This window comes from Oryctolagus cuniculus, chromosome 7 (genome assembly GCF_051225735.1).
Source record: "Oryctolagus cuniculus isolate XC-2025 breed Fujian yellow rabbit chromosome 7, ASM5122573v1, whole genome shotgun sequence".
Classification (NCBI taxonomy): Eukaryota; Metazoa; Chordata; class Mammalia; order Lagomorpha; family Leporidae; genus Oryctolagus; species Oryctolagus cuniculus.
The window spans coordinates 53993099-54017715 of record NC_142873.1 but is presented as its reverse complement, the minus strand read 5'-3'; the positions used below and the strand labels follow the sequence as shown (position 1 = coordinate 54017715).

At 47.4% G+C, this 24617-nt stretch overlaps 1 protein-coding gene across 4 annotated transcripts in view; it reads left to right on the top strand.

Annotated features, from left to right (window-relative positions):
• The first annotated feature begins 2440 nt into the window (after nucleotides 1-2440).
• Nucleotides 2441-24617, top strand: part of CD101 (CD101 molecule) — a 43022-nt gene continuing 20845 nt past the window's right edge. For 3 of the 4 annotated variants that reach the window (XR_016237098.1, XR_016237099.1, XM_089336980.1), the window contains exons 1-7: nucleotides 2443-2733; nucleotides 12028-12405; nucleotides 14003-14419; nucleotides 15899-16285; nucleotides 19448-19831; nucleotides 20484-20888; nucleotides 23341-23751. Coding sequence is in view for 1 of the 4 variants with exons in the window: in XM_089336980.1 (XP_089193106.1) it covers nucleotides 2691-2733; nucleotides 12028-12405; nucleotides 14003-14419; nucleotides 15899-16285; nucleotides 19448-19831; nucleotides 20484-20888; nucleotides 23341-23751 (2425 nt within the window). In the remaining 3 variants the exon portion in view is untranslated. Of the gene's footprint in view, nucleotides 2734-12027; nucleotides 12406-14002; nucleotides 14420-15898; nucleotides 16286-19447; nucleotides 19832-20483; nucleotides 20889-23340; nucleotides 23752-24617 lie in introns of all 4 variants that reach the window. The other variant, XR_016237100.1, reaches the window with a different exon arrangement.

The window sequence follows — 24617 nt, the reverse complement described above, 5'->3', positions numbered from 1 at the left end:
CTTAGGGTATTTCCTGTGTGAACCGTGATTTGAATGCCAGACATGTGCTTCCTTCTATGACTACTATTTCTTATCCATAGCTGTTTATTAAATTAGTTTCCAAGTGCTCGGAGGGCAGGGCCCTTATGGTTCTGTGATTTCCCCAAGCCTTGCCTTGCATAGTTCGTTGAAAAGGGAACTACATAGCCCTTCACTTATTTGTAGGTAGACTGTCATTGGGGACTAACTGTTTAGGGTCATTGCTAAGGAATAAAACAGAGAGATAGATGATTGATAGACTTTATAGAGAGATAAGATTGATTAGGTAAATATATAAGCTAGGTTAGATACATGAGATCAATGGATTTGATAGATGATAGATTGATGATTTAGATAGATATGATTGATGCATTTGATAGATACATGATAGATAATAGGTGATAGATATAGAATAAATGAAAGATTAGGCAAAATAGATGAATTTGACGGATTAGGTAGATGGATAAAGATAAAAGATAGACAGACAGCAGCTGCCAGATCTGAGTTGGTAGAATGTCATCCCACTGTACTATAATACCCAGATTTCCTGTGAAGATTTTCCTGACCTCCCATTCTCCCCAAATTCAATATGCTTTCTCCCTCCCTCAAGTGTCTAGGTCTCTTTCCTTGTCCTCTCTTAGGAACCTCACCCAAGCCCCTGGTGTGATGGTCAGATGTGTTCTTCTTTGGGGCTCCCCATTACAAACAGCAACTCCTTGATATCAAAGCTGACACTTTAACTATGTTTAGCTCTCCAGCACCTATAGGGGGCGCTCATAAGGGTTTGATTATCTCACTGATTTCTCCTCTGTCAGTATTTTTAATGCCCTAATGCAGGCTCTCATGATTGCTCATACAGACAACTGCAGAAATCTTGTAATTGGCCTTCTTGCTTCTACCTTATCTTCCTCCCTACCTTTCAACCAGTTAGAAGTACACAAGTACAGAATTCAATTTAAAAGGAAAATCCTACCAGGTCGCTCCTACTAAAAACCCTCTCAATGGTTCACTTTCCCTCTGGATAAAAGCAACACTCTAAAACCTGGCATGCAAAGCCTGCTAAGGTGTGCCCCAGCCCACCGCACAGACCTTTCACATCTCCTTTCACACAGCCTGGAACGTCTACACCAGCAGCATCTGCACTGCTCTCCATGCTGGGGACTGCTTGTCCCCATCTGAGGCTCGGCCCCCTTTCCCCCTAGTTGACTTGTCTGGCCCAGCTCCATCCATCCTGACCTTCTCTCCCGCCCACCACTTCCTGCATCGCTCTCCGGTCCCCACTGATAGCTGACCCATTGCACTCTGTATATCTGATGACATGGAAGCAGCCTGAGAATGAAGAAAGGGTTGTATATGCACAACCTACCCCAGAACTCGGGGAAAAAATTTATGGTAGATGGCTGGCTGGATAGACGGACAGAGGGATGGAGCAGGGATATTCCTGTAACTGTGGGCTGAAACAGACCAACTTTGATACAATCTGTCTCAATGTAGCCTCAATCTAGGGAGCTAACGTCCTCAATAAGTTCATCCCTCTCATGGTATTGCCCTTTAGAACTGCAGCAAGATTAACTGGCCTGGGCTCAGTGCGTGCTCCTCTGCCAGCCGTGGTGCCTAAGCCCACATGGGGCAGATGGAGGTTCACTTGAACATCTCACCACAGTGATAGGTAGCTGACAGTCACTGAGCACCAACCATAAGCCTGATATTGGACTGAGTGTTTTCAACGAATATGCTCATTCAACTTCTCACAACAATCTTTTAGGGTACACACTATTAGTATAGCCATTTTAGAGATAAGGGTTAGACAAGGTTAATTAGCTTTTTTTTTTTCTTTTTATAAATAAAGGATTTATTTGTTTATTTGAAAGGCAGTGGGAGAGGGGTGCAGAGAAAGATCTTCCATCTGCTGGTTTTTATTCCCCAAATGCCCACAACCGCCAGGGCTGGGCCAGGCTGAAGCCAGGAAACTGGAACTCCATTCAGGTCTTCCACATGGGTGGCAGGGACCCAAGTACTTGAGCCACCATCTGCTGCCTTCTTAGGCTTATCAGCAGAAAGCTGGATCAGAAGCACAGTGTAGCCGGAAGTTGACCTTGGGCACTCCAGTATTGGATGCAGGTGTCTCAGGTGGCAGTAACCTGCTGCCCACCACACTGCCTGCCATGTACTAGCTTCTCTAAGATTGCACAGCTAAGTAAAAGTAGAATTAGTGTGCAACCCTGGCCAGCCTGCCACCCCGCCATCATGTCACATCACCCCAGGCCCGTGTTTTCCTGGCACCCCCTCTCATTTCCTGTGTCAAGACAGGAGAGGAGGTGAGGGCCAAGAAGAGAACATTTCTAATTGCTTTTTGATATTTTGACTTCACTTAAACCCCTTCATCAATACCAAATAGTCCATCCATATTTACCCAAAATAAGCAATTATCGTATTCTTATCTGTCTATACGTGCTTAACCCTAAAGATCGCTTCTTTAGCCCTGAATGTGAGTGAGCAACAAAGATCCATATAATGTAACCAGCTGTGCTCTTTGCAAGACATATCTGTTTCTCTGCAGGCTGAAAACCACACAATTGCTTCCTCTTTACTCCTGCAGCGAGCACAAGTATTTGCCACTCAGCCTCTGAGCAGCGTCGGTGACACCACCTGGAAAGCGCTGTTGTGGCCCCATGGCACGCGTCCTGCATGCGGCATCTCTCTTTTTCCTTCTGAGTAAGTGTCATAACCCTGCGTGATTCTGTCATCACAGGGAACAGGGCAACTTGGGCTCCCAAGGGAGAGCCAGGCCACCCTTTTCTGGTGCTGGCAGTCACTTTTTTTTTTTTTTTTTTTTTTTTGGCAGGCAGAGTGGACAGTGAGAGAGAGACAGAGAGAAAGGTCTTCCTTTGCCGTTGGTTCACCCTCCAATGGCCGCCGCGGCTGGTGCACCGTGCTGATCCGAAGCCAGGAGCCAGGTGCTTCTCCTGGTCTCCCATGGGGTGCAGGGCCCAAGCACTTGGGCCATCCTCCACTGCACTCCCTGGCTACAGCAGGGAGCTGGCCTGGAAGAGGGGCAACCGGGACAGAATCCGGCGCCCCGACCGGGACTAGAACCCCGGGGTGCCGGCGCCGCAAGGCGGAGGATTAGCCTAGTGAGCCACGGCGCCGGCCAAGCAGTCACTTTTGATGCTAAGGACAGGCCTTGGCTTTCCTAGACAGTTTGCAGTTTCAGGGCGTGGCAATGGTCGGTTGAGTCCCATGTACCTGGTGCCATGGCTTTTTAGGTTTGTCTGCTTTGCCAGAGCTGCCAGTTTTGCTTGGCTTTGGTATCTCGTCTTGCTGGGCTGACCATCCTGAGACAGAGTGCAAGACTTAGCTCCCCAGACTGAGAGGAGACCCTAAGTTTTCCCTTAGGTGTATGCCTTGGGGATGTGGCTTGGTGGAAAGGTATTCAGGAGAGCACCTGGTAGTTCTAAGCTACACGTAGGAGCTGGCAGACAGCTACCGAAAGGCTGGGGAGAGAGCAGGACTATTCAGTTGGCCCTGCGGAAGGCCACAAGCAGAGGCTTCCTGGCCCCGGGCCTTTCTCCGTGTGAGAACAGAGTGGGGGAAGGGGATCTGCACAGGTAAAATGGAGAACCAGGCAGACTGGGAAGAGAATGAAATATTCTACACCAAGGAGAACAGGGAGCAGCAGCTTTTGTGCCCTGGGTTCCTTTGGCATCTGGTGAAGTTTATAGACCTCATCTCAGAATAGTTTCTTTAAATGCATAGGATTATAGAAGAAATCAGCATTGCCATATGGTTATCAAAATACTTGTTAGCAGGGCCGGCGCCGCGGTTCACTAGGCTAATCCTCCGCCTTGTGGCGCCGGCACACCGGGTTCTAGTCCCGGTTGGGGCGCCAGATTCTGTCCCGGTTGCCCCTCTTCCAGGCCAGCTCTCTGCTGTGGCCAGGGAGTGCAGTGGAGGATGGCCCAGGTGCTTGGGCCCTGCACCCCATGGGAGACCAGGAGAAGCACCTGGCTCCTGGCTCCTGCCATCGGATCAGTGCAGTGCGCCGGCCGCAGCGCGCCGGCCGCGGCGGCCATTGGAGGGTGAACCAACGGCAAAGGAAGACCTTTCTCTCTGTCTCTCTCTCTCTCACTGTCCACTCTGCCTGTCAAAAAATAAAAAAAAAAAATACTTGTTAGCAAATTGTGATGTAGTGGCTTATTTGATTCTTTATGCATTACATGACAAGACCTGGAGATGGATCTGTTAATCAGCAAACTTCAAAGTAGTGATGAGTATGAATAAGAGTTTAATATATGTGCAATGATTGTAACATGATAGGAAAATAATCTGTGGTTTGTTATCTGCATTTATAGCAAAATAAAATACTAAATTTATATTAGAAAGAAATGAAACTAAGGATGGAAGGGTTTTTTTCCCCCACCCTAGTTTATAGGATCCTTTAAGTCTATATGTAGACCCTGATTACAAACTTTGCTTTTGAGAGACTGGATGGAGTTAGTGCAGATGCCTGAATGGCCTGGATGTTGGCGGCAACCAAACCAAACTGTAGTCAGTGTGGCCAGGGCTGTGGCTAAAGAATTAGCATGTGGCACCATAGGGCTTGCTTAGTAAGCATTGGTGGAGTTAGACTGGTAACTCAAGGGACATATGATTGCGTAAGCTAGGGATCAGCTCTGGGCCTGATGGAAACAAAGACAGCCTGCAGGGGGAGGTGCTAGGACCTCCGGGGGGCAGGGTGGTGGTGGTTGTGGTGGCGGTGGTCTTTTCCTGCCAGAGGGGTGTAGCAGGTGTTAGTGCACAGATGCACTGGTGCGATCCTTTGGGGGCTGCTGTGTTTCTTTATTTGTCCTGCTCAGCTGTCTGAGAGTGAGTCTCAAGTCTGTGTGCTTTGTGTATTTGGACTGTGTGAGTATATTTGCCTTGTGTATAAGGGAAACCGGGCTTACATTGTGCAATAAATCAGAGAATTATAAAATCTCTCTCTCTCTTTCCCCTCCCCCCCCCCCATTTGGTGTAGGCTAGAAGGCCTTGGGGGAGCAAAGTACTAACCAAGATTCAAAAAGGGGAAACTGGAAGCTTTTCCTTAACCTGTTTAAACCATCACCTAAACTGGATTCTATATTTATGTTCACTAAATTCTGACTCAAAATTAAGCATTAATTTTGTATGGAATCATGGTTTTTATGTGACGGATACATCAATCAGGCAGTAACTTGAAAAGCTTTGGAAGCTTGCTATTTGTCATTGCAAATATAGAAGAAAAATGAAGGAAATAAAATGATGATTAACAGAGCAATTACATTGTTTAGAAAATGTATGCGCACTTTGTCCCAATTTATTATTTTTTCCCAGAAAATATAAAGAGTGAATAATCCCTTCAGGATATATGGTACTGGAGGAGGTTGACATCATGGGTAACCGAGCTCTGGACTTGGCAGTGAGCTTTGCCGGCCTGACCTGTCACGCTCCTTACCAGCTGTCCTACAGATAAAGGCCATTAATGCCGAAGGCTCGGGGGGGGGGGGGGGGGGCTGTTGTTTGTCTTGGATTGAGTTCATGAGTGAGGGGTGGGGGTTGACCCCACTTTATCTTAGAAGGAGGCTCTCAGCTTCCGAGTGTTTAGGGTATCCCTGTGTGTAAAGAAAGAGAAGTTGATTGGTTATGATGGTTGTTCCCCAGGCACATTTTGTACAAATGAAGTTATTCAAAATTGGTTGGAGTTTTTTATATGAAAAATATTTAAGTATGGGCCATTTATTATAGTGCAACCTAATCATTTCAAATAATACCAAAATGGTAATTTGTGACGATACCAGTGATTTTTTTTAATAATGACGATACTCTCAAGGACTTCCTAGTGTGTGTGAAGCAGGGCTCCCGTGTTGGTATGTCATTGCCAAGCTGGGTGCTCATGGCTCAGCCAGAACCTGGGCTGCTGTGCGAGGGTGGCCTAATGCCCCGTCTGTTAAAACAGAAAGCGATGGAACAGCCCGCTGTTGGGGGCAGGTTCCCTCCTCAGGAGGAGAGCTAGTTCCTGAAGCAGCCGCCAGGGAATGAGATGCTTCAGTAGAGGGTCCCCAGGCATGCCCATTGGCATTGAGCTCTGCCACTCACTCCTTTTCACCCAGAAATACTGGTGACCCCCCCCCCCCCACTCTGCCCCCATTTCTTCCACTTTCCTGTGAGAGCAGGGTGTCTCAGTCTGGGCAGCCCTCAAAAGCAGCAGAAAGTCATTGCCCACAGCCCTGGAGTCTGGGGCATCCAAGATCAAGGCCTCCCAAGATTCGGTGTCTGGTGGGAGCCCGCTCACAGACAGCGCCTTCTAGCCATGTCCTCACGTGGTGGAAGGGACCCGCTAGCTTTCTGGATTCGTCCACAGGGCATCAATCCCAGGGATAACCCTATGACCCGGTCACCTCTGCAAGGTCCAACATCCCGGGGTGTACGGTCCCAAATACAGCTTTGTGGGGCACACACATGTTGTGACCACACCACAGCACCCTCCCGTGGGCATTCCTGGAATCACACGTGGGGTCGGTAGGGCCTTCCTCCACTCATTACCTGCTCTGTCTTCACCCACCTCTGCCCTCTGCTGCTGCTGCTGCCGCCAAAACACTTGCCAAGGAAATTGTTTCCATCCGCCCCTCACTGCTTCTCTACACACAGCTCCTCTTTCCTGCTGCCACCAGTCTGCTCTCTCCCTTTCCATGGAACTTCCTGGTTTTCACTTCCTGCAGTCGCTTGTCACCCTTCAACCCTACTGCGTCTGCGCCATCAAGACCTCTTTGGCGAAGCTCTCCGTGGACAGCCTCATCAAGCAGCTTCAGGACCTGCTCTGTGTGGAGTCCCGAACCTCTTAGCAGCCTTCAGCAGTGCTGCCAAGCCCCTTCCTCCTGGGTTCCCAGTCGCTGGGTCCTGGGTGCCCTCTCACCTCCCTAACTTCTCCAGTGATCTCTGCTTAGCCCCCCTCACATTCTCTAAGACTTCCCACTAGTCTACGTTTCTAGCCCTGAACTCTCCCTGGTTACAAACAGGCATTTAGAGGAAGTGTTGAGAAACAATGGAAACACCAGAGATTTGGCAACTGAAGGTCTAGGCTCAAGTCTGACTCAGCCTCTTCTAAGTGCTGACATTACCAAATATGGGAATATCACAGAGGTTATTTTTTGGAAGGGTCAGGTTATAGATTTTTCCAAGGGTTGAGTAGACTTTCAATTTTAAACATACACACATATACACTGAAGCCACATTTCTAAATGTTTGCTGGCTGTCTTTCCTGTTAGTAAAATTAAACACATCATACTCTCCCACCCTCCAACACAACAGCACAACAGTGGCCCAGCCTGCTACCCTTGTTTCTGTTAAGAGTACTGCTATTCTCCCAGTCAACCAGACAAAACCTGCATGTCAGCCGTGATTTCTGCCCACCTCCCGTCCCTTAGTTTACCCCTACTACCCCTAAGGATCCAAAACACTGGAAACCCTGTAGCTCTCACCCCTGCAGCAGCAGCTCCTAAGCTTTAGTCCCTTTCTTCATCGTTATTGTCATCATCGCCTCTCTCCTGGCCTCTATACTGTTTTGTTTTGTTTGTTGCTTTTTTTTTTTTTTTTTAGATTTGTTGTATTTATTTGAAAGGCAGAGTTACAAAGAGAGAAAGAGGGAGAGACAGAGAGAAAGGTCTTCCATCTGCTGGTTCACTCTCCAGATGGCCACAATGGCTGGGACTGGGTTGATCTGACGTCAGGAGCCAGGAGCTTCTTCTGGGTCTCCCACGTGGATGCAATGGCCCAAACACTTAGGCCATCTCCCAATTCTTTCCTGAGATCATTAGCAGGGAGCTGGATGGGAAGTGGAGCAGCCAGAACTCGAACCAGTGTCCAAATGGAATGTGGGCAGTGCAGGCAGCAGCTTTGCCAGCTATGCCACCCCAAGGTCTACTTCTAATGCCATCTCTTCTATAAGCCTTTCCTATTTGCTGCCTCCAAAAATGTCACTTTCTTTGAATTCCTGAAAGCACTCTTATTGTATCTTTTTCATAGAGAGATGATCACCAGCCTACCTTTAAAATCCAGAAGTCAGGAACTCCCAAACTCATCCTCACATTTTAGTCTCTCAAGCATCAAATATAAAAACTTGTTGAACTGGCAGATAAAGCACTAGAAAATGAAGTGCTAATTTTCACAATAAAATTCTTCAAATGCAGTACCCATCTCTGAAAAGTGATGGAAAATGTTGCAGAAGTGTTGCCCAACCGCCAAAAATAACTTTGTTTGTGGAAACATGCCCTGATATAAACAGATTAGCAGTAGCAAAAAAGCAGATTTTTACAAGAACGTTTTTATTGTGCAATGTGACACATAAGAAGATGTTGGTAAAACATAAACACACAGTTTAACAAACAAGTCAAAAGTAAAACCCGTGTGCTCAGCACCCAAGTCCAGAAACAGAACATTGTCTGGCCAGCGCCGCGGCTCACTAGGCTAATCCTCCGCCTGCAGTGCTGGCACCCCGGGTTCCTGTCCTGGTTGGGGACGCCAGTTCTGTCCTGGTTGCTCCTCTTCCAGACCAGCTCTCTGCTGTGGCCCGGGAAGGCAGTGGAGGATGGCTCGGGTCCTTGGGCCCTGCACCCTCATGGGAGACCAGGAGGAAGCACCTGGCTCCTGGCTTCGGATCGGTGCAGCGCACCGGCCGTAGTGGCCATTTGTGGGGTGAACCAACGGAAGGAAGACCTTTCTCTCTGTCTCTCTCTCACACTAACTCTGCCTGTCAAAAAAAAAAAAAAAAAAAAAAAAAAAAAAAAAGAAAAGAAAAGAAAGAAAGAAAGAAACAGAACATTGTCAGGACCCTGGGGGCTCCAGGCCACCTGCTGCATGCCAGTCACATTCCCCACCCCCGCCCCCACCCATCACTCTCTTGACTTTCATGATAACCACTTCCTACCTTTTTCTTTTAATGATTTAACTCCTTCTGCCTGCATCACTAAACGACCCAGTGTGGTTTTTTGTCGATTTCCAAACTCTGTAAACAGTGGAATCATTCTGTATGTAGGCATTCAGGAGTGTTTTGTATCTGCCATGGAACAAAGTCATCCATGGCACTGAAAACAGTCGCAACTAATTCATTCTCATTTCTTTTCAAATTCTTTCTTTCTTTATGTGAGGAGTCAAGGGCCGGCATTGTGGCTCAGCAGGGTAAGCTGCTGCTTATGGTGCAGGCATCCCTTGTGGGAGCGCCAGTTTGAGTCCTGGCTTCTTCGCTTCCGATTCAGCTTCCTGTTAAAGCACCTGGGAAGGCAGTGAAAGATGGCCCAAGCGCGTGGGCCCTTGACCCTCACAGGAAAGGCCAGGATGATGTTGCTGGCTCCTGCCTGCAGCCTGGCCCAGCCCTGGCTGTTGGGACCCTTTGGGGAGTGAACCAGTGGACGGAAGGTCACTCTCTCCCTCTGTTGCTCTTTCAAATAATTAGATAAATAAATCTTGGGCGAGGCTGAGGACTACAGCCCAACACTCAATCCAGATCCCCCACATCGCTGGCAGGGACCCAAGTACTTGAAGCACCAGCTGCTCCCTCCCAGGGTGTGCCTTAGCAGGAAGCTGGGATCGGGAGCAGGGCCAGCACTTGAATCGAGGTGCTCCAACGTGGGATGCAGGCATTCCAAAGGACAGCCTAACTGCCGTGCCAAACACTCACCCCATTCTTTTTCAGTTTGGCAAAATATTCCAGTTCAAGCATTCTACTGTTGATGGTCATATGGGTTATCACATGAACAGGATAGCTATGAATGTTCTTTCTCATGTAGTGTGGTGCACAGAGTACACATTTCTCTAAGACAGCATTGCTGAAAAATCTTTAAAATTGCCTATGCGGTATACTTTTTTGGTAAGTAATTAAACTTTTCTAAGGTGGTCTAATGTCTATTCCTAAATACTTATTATAAAAAGAATGTGATGTATTAATTGGGATTTATGAGCAAATGAGCATATTTTTAATGATTACTGGAAGTGTTGCAGCTTGTTGGTTGGGCATTGATTTGTTTGTCTACCAGTTTTAGATTAAGCATATATATATGCAATTTTTTAAGGATTTATTGATTGATTTGAAAGGCTAAGCAACAGAGAATGATGGAGAGAGATAGCTCCTATCCATTAGTTCATTCCCCAAAATGCCCACAATGGCTAAGACTGGGACAGGCTGAAGCCAGGTGCCAAATACTCCATCCAGGTCTCCCTGGTGGGTGCAGGGACCTAAGCACTTGGGCCATCTTCTGCTGTCTTCCCAGGTGCATTAGCAGGGAGCTGGATCAGAAGTGGAGCAGCTGAGACTCAAACTGGGCTGTGAAATGGGCTGCTGGCATCGTAGGTGATGGCTTGACCCACTGCACCACAGCGTGGTCCCCCTTATATGCAACTTTTAATTGACTGTATCAGGTGACCACTCACCGTTTTTATCTTGTCTTTTTTTTTTGTATCCCCTTGCTGTCTTTTAGAATTGTTTGCCTCTCACTCACGATTCTTATATCCAGTGTCATCAGGGTTGCTGTAATATCATTGTCCATTTCCCTCACCTTTCTTTCCCCTCTAATGTGTCCTTTATTCTTTGTCCTTGTGGAGTCGGGAACTCCAGCAGATGCTCTGTGCTTCATGTCTTCTTACGAACACTGTTCTATTAACGCTGTAACCCCAGCAATCACCCACTGCGGGCCCTTTCTGATGTCTTCCAACCCTGTCTCCCCATCTTGCCGTTGAACCCTTGTAAAAGACCTAGCCCACCCTGTGGCATCTCTTTCATCTGTTTCAGTTCTTTCTGTAACACAAAATGAACTAGCTTTCAAAAATTAATATTAAAGCATAGGCCTTCCTTTTCCCTGCTGAAGAACTCTTGATTTACAAGATTTTTCAAATGTGGCCTTTTCGTCATGTTTTCTTCATAAACCTAATGTCTGATGCTCATTACATAGAGGCCACTCCATAGTGGTGCTCCTGACTGGAAAGTTTGGTAAACAAAAATCTAAAATAAATTCTGGGGGCCGACACTGTGGCATAGCGGGTTAAACCGCCACCTGTGGCGCTGGCATTTCCAGCTGCTCCACTTCCCATCCAGCTCTCTGCTGTGGCCTGGGAGAGCAGTAAAAGATGCCCAAGTCCTTGGGCCCCTGCACCCACGTGGGAGACTCAGAAGCTCCTGGCTCCTGGCTTCAGACTTATTCGGCTCCAGCTGTAGTAGCCATTTGGGGAGCAAACCAGTGGATGAAAGATCTCTCTCTCTCTCTCCCTCTCTCTCTCCCCCTCTGCCTCTCTCTCTGTAACTCCACCTTTAAAGTAAATAAATAAATCTTAAAAAAAATAAAACAAAATAAATTCTGACCCCAGAACCTGCTAGACTTCACAGCCATCTCATGAATCATTTCAGTAAAGCTGTGGCTCTTCAAGAAATCACAAGACAATTAAAAAAAAAAAAGCCTACCCACCTCCACTGTATAGAAAGGAAGTGTCGCTGCCTATTCAGCTGCTAACTTTAGCTAGTCTTGCATCAGACCTGGCCAAGAGCTACAAATAGTTCCAACTCACCAGCTAGAAGAATCACGGCACCCAGGGAAGAGCTGTCGACTTTCCCTCAGTGGGAGAGCAGGTACTGTGGAGTTTGAGGACATGTATGCTGAATTCTCCCATAAAAGATCAATCATCATACATTGTATGTGCTTTAAAACAAGTGCACTTAGATAAGCAGATGTTTTATGGAAGTCGCCATGCTGCATTGATGAAGCTTCCCTTTTTAAAAAAGAGACTAGAGATTACTATGAAAGTTAAAGTTGTAAAAGAACAATTAACTCATCAAGCCATTCTACTGCAGCTCAGCCTGAAGAAGGTGTACAACATTTAAGTTGATTATAGCTAATAACCTCCGATCTCATTTACCAGCATTGTAATATAGGAAGCTACATAATGTGGCGCACTGGGAACTGAAGTGCTAATCTATTTTTATTCCCTTTTCTTCCTCCTCCTTGCAAGCTAAGCTCAGCATTGGCCAGAGAGAAGTAACAATTCAAAAAGGACCACTGTACAGAACTGAAGGTTACCCAGTCAGCATTGGCTGCAACGTAACTGGCCACCAGGGACCTTCTGAGCAGCATTTCCGGTGGTCTGTGTACCTGCCGACAGCCCCAGCCCAGGAAATCCAGATCGTCAGCACCGAGAATGCAAAATTCTCCTATGCAGTGTATGCGCAGCGAGTGCGGAGCCGGGAAATCTACGTGGAGAGGGTGCAGGGCAACTCTGTCTTGCACATCGCAGCGCTCCAGATGAAGGATGCTGGCGAGTATGAGTGTCACACACCCAACACTGATGGCAAATACCACGGCAGTTACAGTGCCAAGACTAATCTAGTCGGTAAGCTGTCTGCCTGCTTCTGCGAGCCAGCCCCTGCAAAGCCAGAGGGCCCTCCATCCCCTGGCACCAGGACATGCCCTTAACCTGTTCCATTTGCTTTGAGAAAGAGCCTGGAAATCCTAGAGATCAGTCACCCATAGGTATCTCATTCTTCCCAATCACAGTGCCATAAAGATTTAACCAATGTATTGTCTTCCCAAGGTCTCGTCCACGGTCTCCATAGGTTGGTAACTTCGATCGCGTTAAGCAAAGCTTTGAGCATTCTCCCCATGTCCTCTCTCCTTGAAGGCAGACCAGTGATTTTAAGAGAGAACTAGCATTAGAATTACAGGTGACAAGCCACTAACGTGAAAATGATTGTTCTCAAGCCACCGTCCTCTAGCTTATCTGCCTAGGGGGAGAGGGTCACAGTCCTTGCAGTTGTCATTTTTGTCCCTTTGCATTACACCCTCTTTCTGTTGAGCAGACTCCTACATCTACTTCGGCACCCAGGATAGATAGTACTTCTGTAGAATTCATCTTGACTGCTTGAGCCGTATGGCACCTGTCCCCCCCCTCCCCCCCCGCCTCTCTTTCCAATTTATTTTATTTGAAAGGTAGAGTGACAGAGAGGGTGGAGGAGGGAGAGTGAGAGAGATCTTCCATCTGCTGATTCACTCCCGGGGAGGCTGGGCCAGACTGAAAGCCAGGAGCCAGGAATTCCATTCAGGTCTTCTGCATGAGTGGCAGGGCCCAAGAACTTGAGCCATTTTCCACTACCTTCCAGGGCGTATTATCAGGGAGCTGGATCATGAGCAGAGCAGCCGGGACTCCAACTGGGGCTCACGTGGGATGCTAGCATTGCAGGCAGCAGCTTAATCCACTGCGCCACAACGCTGGCCCCTACAGGTTTCCTCCTGAAACTCTGTTCACACCACTCTTCTCATCACCCACCAGTTTGGCTATTTGTTGGCCTCTTTCCCACCACACCCTGAGCTCCTTGAGGATGCTTGCATCAGTTCCTAGCACAATGGCTAGCACTGAGTAGATGCTAATGAAATGCAATTAGTGATTCGACCCAAGCGTTGCTTCCACAGAAACTTCAGTTGTGTGATTTCATTTGAGGAAGAAGAGAATGGTAGGGAATTAGCATAGCCAGAAAACTTTGGCGATGACGGTGCTTTGACTCAGGTAAGTGATCCCAGATCGTCTCAGAACTGTACCTTCGAGAGCAGCAGGGTAAGGCCTGGGGCGGTAAAGTGATGGGCCCGAGTTTCACGTCAGACAGAGATAGATTAAGGATCAGAATGTAGGTTTTGAGGCTCCCAGGGCTTTTCCCCTTTAAATTCTCCACGTCTGAGTCCCTAAATTGGTCACAGCTATGCTGATGAAGCAAAGCCAGAGTCAATGCATCACCGAGCCATTTGCTGTGCCAAGTTCCATAGCCTATACAGAGATGCCAATGTTCCCGTGGGCAATGGGGAAAGCATATGGCTAATGAGAAATCCAACCCAAAGTACACGCTGTGCAGATGGGGCTGCAGGCCCCCCCTGCTCGCCAAAGGAGGCCAGCTGCACGAGAACAGGCCAGTCCGGTGACCACCGTTCCTTGTCTCCAGTCCTGCCAGACACCCTCTCTGCCACCATGAGTCCTCGCACTCTCAGTAAGGAGGAAGATGACGCCCTAGAGCTTACCTGTGAGGCAGCCAAAGCCACAGCTCAGCACACCCACCTCTCCGTCTCCTGGTACCTGACGCAGGATGGAGGAAGCGGCCAGGCCACCAAGATTATTTCCCTCTCCAGAGATTTTGTGGTGGTCCCTGGGCCAGTGTATACAGAGAGGTTTGCGGCCGGTGATGTGCGGCTGGACAGGCTTGGGGTCACGACCTTCAGACTGCGTATAGAGAGGCTGCAGCCCTCAGATCAAGGCCAGGTGTTCTGTGAGGCGGCTGAGTGGATTCAGGATCCAGATGAAACCTGGAGCTGCATCTCAAAAAAGCGGACCGATCCAACCGTACTGAGGATCCAGCCAGCGGGTAATTATCTTCTCGGGAAATGCATTAACATGTGGTGGTGGGGATGGATGGGGTGTCTCTCTATTTGTCTCTGGTCGCTGGTTGCCTCCAAGAAAATGCGGCTGGCAGGTTTGAGTACGTGTCGTCGCTGGGGGATGTGTAGCTCAATAGGATGCCCCGCCAGCTCTGCCCTCAGGGGCTGACCTGGGACAAGGTGTGCCGGAGGGAGAGATGGATTCTGGCTCCATTCCTGTTATTGCCAGCTTTCTGTAAGCACGTGACCTATGTTCCCCAGTTTAACCCTCACCACCACCCTAGGAGGCAAGGGGCCGACCCCCCATTGTAGATCCGAGGTGCCTGATTTCAACACACTGACCCTGCCAAGCCCACCAGCCCCCTGCAGAGGGACTGGATTGGAAGGCAGACCTGTCTCTCTGTGGAGTCCACTCATCTCGGACATCTTAAGGTAGTTCCAGTTCCCAACTCGTGCTTTGCCTTTGTCAGCGCTGATTCTCTTCCACCTGACCCCCTTCCCAACTTGGAGCAGTGTCACTCCCGGTGACCCTGGCATTTTCATCAAAGCAAGTAGAAAGGCCTCGTCTGGGATTCCCGATGTCCCCACGTGGGTGCTGGTCCTATAGGAGGGGTTGCTGAAACTACATATATCCTTTGCTACAAGCAATGAATTCGTGGTGGATTATTGAAGTTTGCTTTTCTTTTTTAAAAAGTTTGAGAGGCAGAGAGATGAGACAGGGCTCCCAAATGCTGGCTCACACCCCACATGGCCAGAGCTGGGCCAGGCAGAAGCCAGGAGACAGGAACTCAGTCTAAGTCCTCCAAGTAGGTGGCAGGGACCCAACCTTTGAATCATCACCTGCTGCCTCCCAGGGTCTGCATCAGCAGGAAGCTGGAGCCAGAAGCGGCGCCGAGTATCAAACCCAAGTACTCCAATGTGGGACAGGGACAACTTAACCGCTAGGCCAAGTACCCACTCCTTTCTTGTTAAGAAGTTACTCTGATTGAGGGAGGGAGGGAGGGAAGTATGGTTATCTTCTTAGAATTTTATCTCTGAAATACGTGTGTCCTGTAAAGACATATCACATGTGCCTTTAACTTATGGAAATTCCATTGAGTATTCTTAGTCAACAAAGAGAGTAAGAAGTCACAAAGTACAGCAATTCTATATGGTAAAAAATGTTTTTAATTGAAAAAGCATACCTAATGTATGCTCTATTCATTTGTGCATACATCCTGCTTATTAGGGTTGCGTTCAGAAAGCTGTATATGCTCTCCTTTCTGGGTGGTTTAAAGACCAGTCAGGAGCCTATTGACTCCAGGGACTTTATTTTATTTTATTCTTTGCTTCCCTGCCACTACAGAACTGAATTCCCAAGTGAAAGGTGAGGCTGCGGCATCCTCGCGGCGGGTCTTGCCCATCTCGGCTGCTGGAAGCGCAGATGCAGTCGGCTCTCTAATTACTGGCCTTGCTTTGTTTGCCAGGGAGAGATTTCCAGGTCAGCATCACAGCTGAGAGCACGTTTGCTGAAGGGAAGCCCTTAGAACTCACGTGCCTGGCAGAGGGCAGCAGCAGCCGCCAACAGCTCCAGGGTGCTTGGTTCCTCAATGGGACGGAAATTGCCCAGGTGGATGCTGATGGAGTCCTGGGCCTGAAGACGGACTACAAAGACAGAGCAAGTCAAGGACAGCTGCAGGTTTCCAAGTTAAACCCCAGGGCTTTCTCGCTCAAGATCTTCTCTGTGGGGCCGGAGGATGAAGGTGCCTACAGATGCTCCGTGGCCGAGGTGGTGAGATCTCGGAGGGGCTCCTGGCAGGTGCTGCAGAGGAAGCAGTCACCAGTCAGCCCCGTGCAGCTGGTGAAGCCAGCAGGTAGGTAAAGACAGGGCCAGACGTAGACTGGGCAGTTCACAATGGGTGTCAACCAGACCACACTGGAGGTGAAGTGGAGTGAAGGAACCAGCTGGAGAGGCGAGTCCAATTCCTGGGCCATCAGTGAGCCATGGCCACGAACACAGCGCTTCCTGTCTCTAAATATCAGCCCCCTTGTCTGTAAAATGACGCATACAACCAGAGGGACCCTAAGTTCCTTCTTGCTGCCTTAGGTTCTCTGATCTATTTGTGGTGTGTGTGTGTGTGTGTGTGTGTGTGTGTGAGAGAGAGAGAGAGAGAGAAAGAGACATGAGTAGACTAAGCATAGCTACACTTTTTGGCCCTTTTTGGGGAGTCAGCACCCAGGTTACCTCCCCTTCAGGCTGGGCTGGATCATTCAATTGCCTTCTGTTAATCGCCTGTTATGTTACCCTGGGATGAGGAATGGTGCTTAGTTATAATTCTGACTCACGGTGAGAAATGAAGAGGTGCATGGTAGTGTGCAGACTGCCGCCCCTGAACTTGCTGTGATGTGGTAAGACGCCCGGCCAAATGGCTCTGAGTATCTGAGGCACAGGACTGGGAAAGACACTCACTCACCTCTACTCTCTGAAAGTTGGATGACCTTAAACATATTTGCATAATCAGTGCTGCAGTGTGGAGACAAAAAAAAAGACAAATCCAAACTAATATTCAGATGCTCTGGACTGGGTGTTAAATTTCAAGTCTAGAAAGAGTAATTGCCCAAAAGCAAACCAAGTTTTTAAGCATTTTTAAAAATAAGCTGAACTAAAAATAAAGACATCCTGTTGTACTTGCTCATGGGAGGCGTCTCCAAAGACGGATCGATTTCCCTTTCCTCTTCTTCTCCATCACCCCAGCTGCTAGGAACGAAGACGCACATGCTTCGGGGTAGAGTGGCAGGCCAGGAAGTGTGTTGGTGTAGTTTTCACACTCAGCATTTGGTCTGACTTTCTAGGATTCAGGAGAAACAGTGTAGGCGGGTTTGGATATTTACACAGAGCTGAAGCTCTGCTTCGTGCATCTCAGCCTCCCTTAGAACAAGCTGCAGGCTTTCTTTCTTCACCCGGCAGGTGGAGATTTGTGCCAGCCATGTGCAAAGGTGTGCTTCACGGTACACAGCTGCTCGCCCCAACAGCGGGGGCATCTCCCAGCGCTGAAAATAGCCTTTCACATGAGCAGGAAACATTACTAGCAAATTTATGAAGGACCCTATTTAGCATTCTGCTCCACTATTTGAAGTAGGAGGACAGTATTATCATTCCATGCATATTTTAAACAAAAGGAGACACTCACTACACCCATCACCACTGTACCTCACACACGCTTAGCAAGTTTATTATGTCTTAGCAAGAGGCAATCATGACCACAATGAACTAAGGAAACCTCATTGGTTTTTTTTTTTTTTAATGATGTTAGTTGGAACATATAATGGTTAAGGTGGTGAGAATATGAGTAATAATTTCCACCTCTAATTTCTAAACTTCAGTTATGAGTCTAACTTGAAGAAATTTTAAAGTATGATCATGCTTCTAACACACAAAGTTTGGGAACAAGTTTGCTAATTTTGTTGACCTACTTTTAGACATTAACCTCCATTCTGTCTTTGTAACTAAAGTATATGTATACATAAAACAAAGACTGAACTCCTCCCTCAGCAGGGAAGAGCAATTTGCACATTGATTTAGACCCTCTTTGGAGTTCTAATGCCAGTTCTAGTTTGCTTTTCTCATTTGCTTTAAACTACCTCTTCTTTCGCAGGTGCATGTCATTTTAAATGCGGATGCTAATAGCTAACCTTCACCGAGAACTTGCCCTGAGCCAGCTGGGCTAAGCCCTTGGCAGGTGTCACTTCTTCAACGATGCAGTAGGCTGGGTGCTATTATTGTCCTTATATTTACAGGAAAGGAAACTGAGGCTCAGAAAGAGCCAGTATGTTGCTGGGGTAATTGCGACTCCGAGGACAGTGGCCTCACACATGTTGCTGGGCTGCCCAGGACGCCTGAGCTCCTGATGTGTCTCTACGTGGCCCCCAACCACACAAGATGCTGCACAATGAGTGATTGTTGAGCGAATGTCTGCATTTCTGCACATCTTTGATTTCCCATCTGAGAGCCAGTCTTACATTCATACATTTATGTTTTACACTGCAGTTCAGACATAAGCAGCTTCTCCTGTTAGCAACATGTACAGATATATGCGGATGTATACATATATGTATAAACATATAGACATATATGTACACCTATATCTACATATTTTCCCCCAAGTAATTGTGCCCCCCCTCCCCAGTAATTATTTTTTTAAAGGTTTATTTACTTGAGAGACATAGTTACAGAGAGAGGCAGACACAGAGAGAGAAGTCTTCCATCTGCTGTTTCACTCCCCAAAAGGCTGCAACAGCCAGAGCTGAGCCAATCCGAGGCCAGGAGCTTCTTCCAGATCTCCCATGTGGAGGCAGGGGCACAAGCATTCGAGTCAAACTCCACTGCTTTCTCAGGCCATCAGTAGAGAGCTGGATTGGAAGTAGAGCAGCCGGGACTCGAACCAGCGCCCATATGGAAAGCTGGTGCTGCAGGCAGATGCTTACCCTACTACACCTAAACGCCGACCCCTCTAGTAATTATTATTATGGTAGTATTGTAAACAGAGATATTATAATGTTCATTCTTTATTTAAAACATATTCTAAACTAATTAGAATTAATTAGGGAAAGATAAGTAGGAAGAGGAGGATCATTTTGAAGCTGAAGGTATGAGTTTGAAAATAAGAATTTAAATAAAAATAGCTTTATTACTTCCAGACTCAAACCCTGCCCCCAATTAATCTGATGCACAATTTCACCAGATGTTTGCCCAACTAGATATTTCTAAGGAAGGGCTGGTTTAACAAACTGATAGAAAATTCACGCAAATGATCAGTTACGTAAGGGTAAAGACACCTTCCTGATACGCTTGCTGCTATCTTGTTCCCACTCTTTAAGTGTTTAGTAAATCTTTTTTCTGGAGGTGGTACAGGAGGAAGCAGCCAGATCTAGTTTATCACAAGCCAGTTAAGTGCCAATAAATGAGATTTGAATGTGCTTTAGAAAATGTTTTGTTTACTGAAACCCTCTTTTCTTTTAAAATCTGAACCCCGCAGCGAGAAGTGTGGAAGTGTCGGCCAAGAACAAGCAGCAGCCTGTGTGGGAAGGAGAGGCGCTCACCCTTCTCTGCAGGGTGGGGGGAGCTGCCAGTCCGCTGTCTGTGAGCTGGTGGCGTACCCGGCAGGATCAGACCCAGCCCGAGCTGGTGGCTGCTATGGCACAGGATGGCACTGTGCAGCTGGGAGCCTCCTCTGGGGGACCCAGTAACCATGGCAACACAAGGCTGGAGAAAGGCGACTGGGCCACCTTCCAGCTGGAGATCACCTCCACCGCTGTCGTGGACAGTGGCACGTATGAGTGCAGAGTGTCTGAGCGGACCTGGAGCCCGGCCAGCGATCTGAGCTGGGCTCAGAGGACTGCGGTTACCGTAAAGTCCCTGCGTAAGTGTCTGAGGGATCGTTTCTGAACTCGGGCGTCAGCCTCGTCATTCTGCTGTGGAATTTGATTGTGTGTCATCCTGAACCCCCCGGTTATGGTGTGTGTACCCTAGGACCCAGTGCAGGCTCTAGCTGCAGGCTCTGCCAATTGATCTCCAAAGCTTATTCATCTTCATAAAGATCATCTTTAGAGTGCAACTTGTGAGTTGTTCAAGGTTAAAAACATTCCTATGTATTGGAGAAATGTAGCTGTGCCTTACACATTCTGGCTTTTGACTGCTATTCTCCTGGCATTGCAGCTTCTTCTAGCACGTGCAAAAGGGTTCTCATACTGTACCCGTGCTGGGGGGAGGGGAAGGAAGGCAGCCTTGGGGTGGGGACAGCTCCACCCACCCAGCAGCAGCCGTCCAATTCCCAGACTGGAGAGACACTGCCTACTTGTTGTCACTGCTGGGAGCAGTCTTAGAAGGGGTCAACTTTGGAAAACGGAGGTCAGAATTCAGACCTGTGAACCAATGTCTACCCAGAATGTATGACACTCCAAATACACAAATGCATGGTCCAATGTGGAGAGGTAGCAATGAGAAAAATTTGGAAGTACTGCACTTGATTTGGGAAACATGGTAGAGGTTATATTTTGCTTTTCTGTGTGCAGAGTCAAGTCTACAAGTGAATCTGATGAGCCGTCAACCTCAAGTGACGTTAGCCAGCACCTTTGACTTGGCCTGCATCGTTACGACTGGCTATTCGGAGCTCAGCCTACCGCTGTCTGTGACATGGCAGTTCCAGCCGACTAGGTCTCCTGTCTTCCAGCAGCTCATTCGGATCTCCCACAATGGCACTATTGAGTGGGGAGATACCCTACCCCAGTTCCAAAGGAAGACAAAGATCTCACAGTCTTCATCTCGCTCTCAACTCCAAATCTACGATGCCACTGAGGAAGAGATAGGCGTGTACAGGTGTAAAGTGGAAGTTCATGACAGAAACGCCCTACCCACCAATGGCTTTGTGAGGGCTTCTGCCATCTCTCACCCGGTGAGGGTACACATTGTCTTACCAGGTATGAGCACCACTGGGAATTCATCCCTGCTTCTTGTTGGGAAGTATTCTTCCCGTTCTGGGGAAGTCACAGGGATACAGTGTTGAATGCCTGCTGCCATGCTGGTGTCGTGTAAGTAGGCATCACATGATGAGCGACATCCAGGTCAACGTTAAGTTAGTATGCATGGGATGCCCATGTTGCTTGTTCAAGCATTGAAATCCTTCTATACTGGCTAATGATAACCACCGTACTGTGTCCCTTCCCCGTCTTCCTGTGAGCTCCATCCACGTGGCAACTAAAGGGTACCATGGTGCACAGCAGGGGGCCCCGAGGGCCCGGATCCAGGAGAGAGAAAAATCTTTTAGCTTGGTTTTTGCCCATGCCTTACCAGTTATTTGTTGTTTAGACTGTCTTACCTAGTAGTAGGGATAATGTAATTCCATTAGAACGCATTCATCCACCTCTTTTTAATGTGTTAGTGTATGATAATCAAAGAATTTAGGATTACAATCAAGTATAATCTACCTTATCAATTGGTTAAAAGTAAAACACAACCTAGGCAAAGTTTGGCTGTGTCATGTATCTTCTATCTTGTAATTTGCATTCTCTTAGGACAGAGCGATTGAGAGATTTTGAAATCATTTAGATCAGACAAGCATTGAATAGCAGCATGGAAAAGTCACTTAATCTGTTCAAGCCTTGGTTACTTCAACTGTGAATTGCTGATGTGCAATTTAAATGTGATGACATATCTGACATGCTTAGTACAGGGCTGAACACACCAAGCTCATGCTTGAACATGGTAGCTATCATATTCTCTCTGCTGCTGGGTAATATTTTTGGTACTAGAAGTGATCCTTTTCTTATGACTTCATGCCTTAATTTACTTGTGCTGTCTGTGGTATTGAAATGGTGTCCCACGCCTTTCTTCTTGAAGCTTCTCTTTTTCTTGGCCCCATAACACCAGAGTCTCTTGGCTGCTTTCTAACACTGTGTGTCCCTTCTCATCCTCTTTTGCAAAAGTCACGTCCTCCTCTAATTCATTATGAAAGGAAACTGTTCCTCTGGGTTTCATCCTCAGTTTGCTCTCTGCCCACTGTACTCTCCCAAGGGAGGTGCCATCCACATGCTGACAACTCCCCAGTCCATTATCCTCAAGCACTTACTTCTCTTCTGATCTCCAGATTCAAACTGCCTCCAAGACATGTGTACACTCACTAGGGCAGAACACAGGCCCGCCGTTATCCAGAGCTACTTCTTCTACATGGTTCTCCTGTCTCCACTACCCACTAGTAACCCGTGTTGGAAACCTGAGTCATCACAACTCCTCCCTGTGCACCTTATGTCCTAACTCCCCTGGGCTGCCCTGCAAGGTCCTCTATAACTGGTACATTTGTGCTTTTCCAGCACCCTCTTCCACTTTCTGTCTTGAATTTAAGCTCCAGCCACACTGAATTGTTTGCAGTTCTGCCATATCCAATGTTCCCGTTCAAAGTCTTTGTTCAAGTCGCTTCCTTTGTGTGGAATTCTTTAACCCCTTCTTCATCACAATTATTTCCACGAACCTATAAGATTTAGCTCAGAGTCACCTCCTCCAGGAAGTCTTTGTCACTTCTACATCTGGGTTGTATGGTCCTTTCATGTGCTCTGATAGCCACTTCTCCTCATCCCTGTCCCACAGGGTGACACGATGCTGTAAACTCTAAGCCTCTGTCCCTGTATATGTCTCTCCTTCTAACTGCGAGCCGCTGAGGGGAGGTATCCACAGGCTCTGGGCTAGTCTGGCACACAGTGTCAAATGCACTTAATAAATGTTTGTTGAAGAAAGGAACCTACTGGCAAATCAAGAAGCTATTACAAAAGTAGAATCAGTGACGCCAGCAAGAAATTAGGATAAGATTTGGAAGAAAGGTGTATTGCCCATCTTTCTGACAAAGCAGAAAAGTTGCTGAGGTTAGGAGATAGTGGACTGAGTGGCTGCAAAGAGACATACAATTTTAGCAGCCCATATACAGCTTCCTTTCGTTTGTCCATGTTTGAAGGCAGATACAAGCAAAATGTGGCAAACTGTGGAACCAGAAGTACTGCGGGTAGTGAACATACAGAAGCTTACTAGTGCTGTTTCCCCTTGACCTGATGCCTGAAATGCTACCAAAGGGACAGCTTTGCTTAAATACTGAAGCATTAGCTCGTGGGAAAGAGATGGGGCTTTTCTCTGCAGCAAGGGTAGGACTGGGACCAGTGTGTGGAGTTAGGAAGAGAGAAAACTCACCTTGATACCAGCCAGAGTTCTCTCTGGTGGCAGAGCAGCCTGCAGATGGAATGGGCTGCTTGGTAAGTGGGGAGCTGTCCCCTTAGTGGGGCTGTTGTGGATTCTATAGGAAGAATTGCCCTAGTTGCTCTCTAATAACCCTTTTACCTTCAGAGTCTGTTTTCTAGCAAAGTAAATGCTTCCATTCTTTTACTTTAGTGAGCAAGCTAAAAGTGAATTCAAGTAGCCAAGTCCAAGAGATCGCCATCAACTCCAACACCAAAATAGAATGTAGCATTTTGTCCTGGTCCACTGGAAACCTCCAGTTGGTTGTTATTTGGTATTTCTCTCCTATTTCCACGAATGCATCCTGGCTGAGGATCCTGGAAGTGGACCAAACCAATGTTATAAAATATGGGGATGAATTTCACACCCCTTGGAGGAAACAAAAATTTCACGCTGAGAAGGTTTCCCAAGATTTGTTTCAGCTGCACATTCTGGGCGTAGATGACAGCGACCAGGGTGACTATCACTGTGCTGTGGAAGAATGGCTCTTGTCTACAAATAGCACTTGGCACAAGCTTGGGAGCGAGAAGTCAGGACTAACACAATTGAGACTCAAGCCCACAGGTAAACCTTGTGTGTATACAAAAGTACATCCAAAAGGCAAACTAACTTTGGTGCAAATAATTTGAAACTCATGCATAGGATGGATCTTCAAAAGTTCATGGAAAATGTGTATTAGAAAAAAACCATGCATGAATTCTCAAGGGTCTTTCTCTAGGACTGCCATCTTTGCTTGGTCAGCTATCCTATGGTGTGATGGTTAAGATTTTCACTTATATGGAAGTGAAAATATGGCCTGGAGTTCTAGGGATGGTGTCTACTCACCAATGATTGTGGGACCTAGTAGTTCACTGGAGGAGGTGAGGTCACTCAAGGTGAACCCATCAGAGGGTTCTAGGAGCTCAGATGGGTACAAGATCCCTGTGATTGGTTTGCTTCTCAGCCTGGCAGCCTGGTCTCTGCAGCTACCCAGGGTATCGTATCTCCGGATCTCTGTAATAACAAGCTGTGTCATTCCAGTGGGGCTCTACTGTAATTTGGCTGAGAAAGAGTAATACGAAGCATATTTCTCCCACTGTGAACAGAAACTGTACAACTCTATGGGGATGTGTGGAGAAATTGCTTTTCAACATTTGGCTGCCTAAACATAAGGCAAATAAGAGTAGTTAACCATTGGAATGGCTTGCTGAGGGAATCTCCTCTTCCTCAGGAGATCTTTAAAAATGCAATGGGAGTGCCATCCATTTGCACCAGTCTCAATGTGGACAGGGTTGATTAGGTCTCACAGCATTGGTCAGGTCACCTCCAGTGTTGATTAAAATTAAATGAATGTCACAGCTAAGGTTCAGCAATTGGACAAGCTCCAGTAGCACAATGCAAACAAATCGGTCTACTTTCATGCTTAAAATTCTATTTTCAAGGCAGCATCA